The sequence below is a fragment of the Diplotaxodon limnothrissa genome, linkage group LG13, assembly GCF_057381915.1.
Source record: "Diplotaxodon limnothrissa isolate DT_005_m linkage group LG13, D_limnothrissa_male_GT1.1, whole genome shotgun sequence".
NCBI classification, from domain to species: Eukaryota; Metazoa; Chordata; class Actinopteri; order Cichliformes; family Cichlidae; genus Diplotaxodon; species Diplotaxodon limnothrissa.
The window spans coordinates 25070098-25072758 of record NC_140608.1 but is presented as its reverse complement, the minus strand read 5'-3'; the positions used below and the strand labels follow the sequence as shown (position 1 = coordinate 25072758).

Sequence of the window (2661 nt, the reverse complement as noted above, 5' to 3'; positions counted from 1 at the left end):
GATAGATGCTTTCATCTAAAGGGAAACAGACGAATAAGGTAGAACAGAAGGATGTGTAAAGTTTCAGGTGTGTGTGCTAGTATTTCACAAAATGTTCAATAAAAGGAAAAAATTATTTTCTTTGCACTTCTCTCTTTTATGAAAGAACACATGACCTGCTGAAAATAAGGAAGTACGGATAAACCAAAGAGCTCAGAAGGCACGTAGCTGAAATGAAGGCAGTAAATAATTCTTCACTGCACTGCAGCGGGCACATGAAAAATAATAAAGAAAATATGTTCATGGAAATAGGCTTGATAATTGAGATACTGGGCCTGCCGGGAACAATAGTATCTTTGTGGATTTTCTGCTGTTGCATGAAGTCATGGAAACCTCACACCCTCTTCCTCTTCAATCTGGTTCTTGCTGACTTCTTGGTCCTCATCAACGTGCCTTTCCGCATCGACACCCACCTGCGAGGGAAGTGGGTGTTTGGATGGGTCTGGTGCAGAATCAGCCTTTTCATGCTGACTGTCAATCGCTCTGCTAGTATTGGATTCATGACAGCGGTGGCACTTGATCGCTACTTTAAGGTGGTCCACCCACATCACTGCATCAGCCAAATGACTTCAGTAAAGGCGGGCTGGCTCGCGGGCTTGATCTGGGCTGCTGTGGTGGTCCGCGGGATTCCGCTGCTGACCGCTAACCTTTTCCACCAGGCGAGTGGCAAGTGCCGTAGCTTCAACTCCTATGAAGAAGACCCTGTGCCGATTAAGCTGCATTACATTGCCTTTGTTGCAGAGTTCCTCCTGCCCTGGTTCTTGCTGCTCTTCTGCTCAGCAAAGATAGTCTGCCGGCTTCGCCAACAGCGAGTAGGCAGGAAGCTGAAGGGACGGAAGGCCATCAGAGCGGTCATGGTGATCATTCTGGTGTTTACCTTGTGCTTCATGCCAAGCGTCATCACAGGCCTAGCGGCGGCCTACATCAAGGGAATCCACCCCCATGACTGCGAGTCCTACACTAATGTAACCCAGGTTTTCATGATATGCATCGTGTTAACCTACCTCAACAGCGCTTTGGACCCCATCGTCTACGCTTTCTCCAGCTCCATGTTTCGTGATGCCCTCAAGACCTCCATCTGCTTCAAGAAGATCTTCAGACCGGTTAGCACGAGAGTCCCCAACAGCTGAAAGGCAAAGATTTTGAAATACAATGAATGTCTGCTTCAATGGAAGACTGGAAGCAGCATGTGTGCAAGATGCTAAAGACTCTGAAGACTTCTGTGAGTAACGAGTGAGGAGTCCATGAACTGTTTGGTTCATATATTGTTACTGACTAAAAAAAACACTGTTAGGCAAACTTTATATAACGGCATCCCCCAAACTACCTTCTGCTTAGCTGAAATAGACAAGTTTATAAACTAGCTAACGCTTGTTAGATAAAACATCAGTGGAGAAAATTTAAGTAGAGAAAAAGCTAGCTTAAATCACCTTCTTACTATGTTAAAGATGAGTGACTGATGTGGGGAGAGTGTTTCTTGCCAAGAGCCACTAACTGCCACTAACTTCTCCATGTGTATTTTCAGATTCGTACAGCACACATTCGACAAAACAAGCTGTTTTGTCAAGCTGTCAAAACAGCGTGTGAAACGCTTTTCAGTCTTTGGTGGAGTTTGTAAATGCTGTTTGACATTAAGGAGAATGTTGCAAGAATAAGCTGTCTACAATTTGAACAAAGTTTGGTTGTATACACCTTTGTGACTCCATTTTTCATTTTGTAAGTCCACACATGTGGAAGAGCCTATCTAACTGTCAAAACCTGCCAAGCCCATAAATGCCACAATTATTGCTGTTGTAGAGCACATTTCTCAAGCTTGAGTCAACAGTTTCTTCACCAACATAGAGGATAATGTTTTGGTAAACAGTTTATCACTCCACGAAACCAGAAGAGCAGTAAGCGTGTAGAATGATGTAGCAAGAAGATGATAAAAGAATATGGGACGATGCAGAAGTGTGTAGAGGTGGGATACTGGTCAAAGCACCATCTTGCTACTGTAGTGCACTATTGCATATTTTTGCTGTTTCCAAATTGCATTTTGTACTGGTAGTCTAGATTTTTTCACCGCTTCTGTGTTGTTGCACAAATGTATATGTTAGAACACATATTCTGACAGAACCAGATGAAAGTGCCTGCTTTCTTTAGAGAGTAGCATGGAAAATCTTGTCTTTCAAATAAAGAAATCAGGAAATAAGACACACATTGCCTGAGTTAAACATCCCTACAATCCTGCTTTACACACTGTCGAAGCAACTTGTAATTTTGTGTGGCGATGATTTTAATACTTTTGACACGAGTTAAAGATTTCGGGTGATTAACGGCCTCTTGCAGGTCAGGTTGTTCTGCTGTATGTTTGCACTGTTTCTTTCACAGGTACTCCAATCGCCATTGAAGTACCTGTGTTCATCCTGCAATGTGGATATAATAAAATCAGTAAAACATGAACGTTCATTTTTTCTGTTTTTCCCAGACCTCCATCCATCAACCACACACACTTTACTCAGCAGAAGAATGACAGGGATAAGAATCTTTTCCAGCAGACATTTGGCAATAGTAGAGAAAATCCTGAATGGGCCCAAACCCCAAACTCACATGTACCTGCACGAATTTAAAGTTTTCAACAGT

At 42.8% G+C, this 2661-nt stretch overlaps 1 protein-coding gene across 1 annotated transcript; it reads left to right on the top strand.

Annotated features, from left to right (window-relative positions):
* The first annotated feature begins 212 nt into the window (after positions 1 to 212).
* hcar1-3 (hydroxycarboxylic acid receptor 1-3) lies at positions 213 to 1169 on the top strand. Its single transcript, XM_085369683.1, has one exon. The coding sequence runs from the start codon at positions 213 to 215 to the stop codon at positions 1167 to 1169; it is 957 nt and encodes a 318-aa protein (XP_085225809.1).
* Positions 1170 to 2661: the final 1492 nt, after the last annotated feature.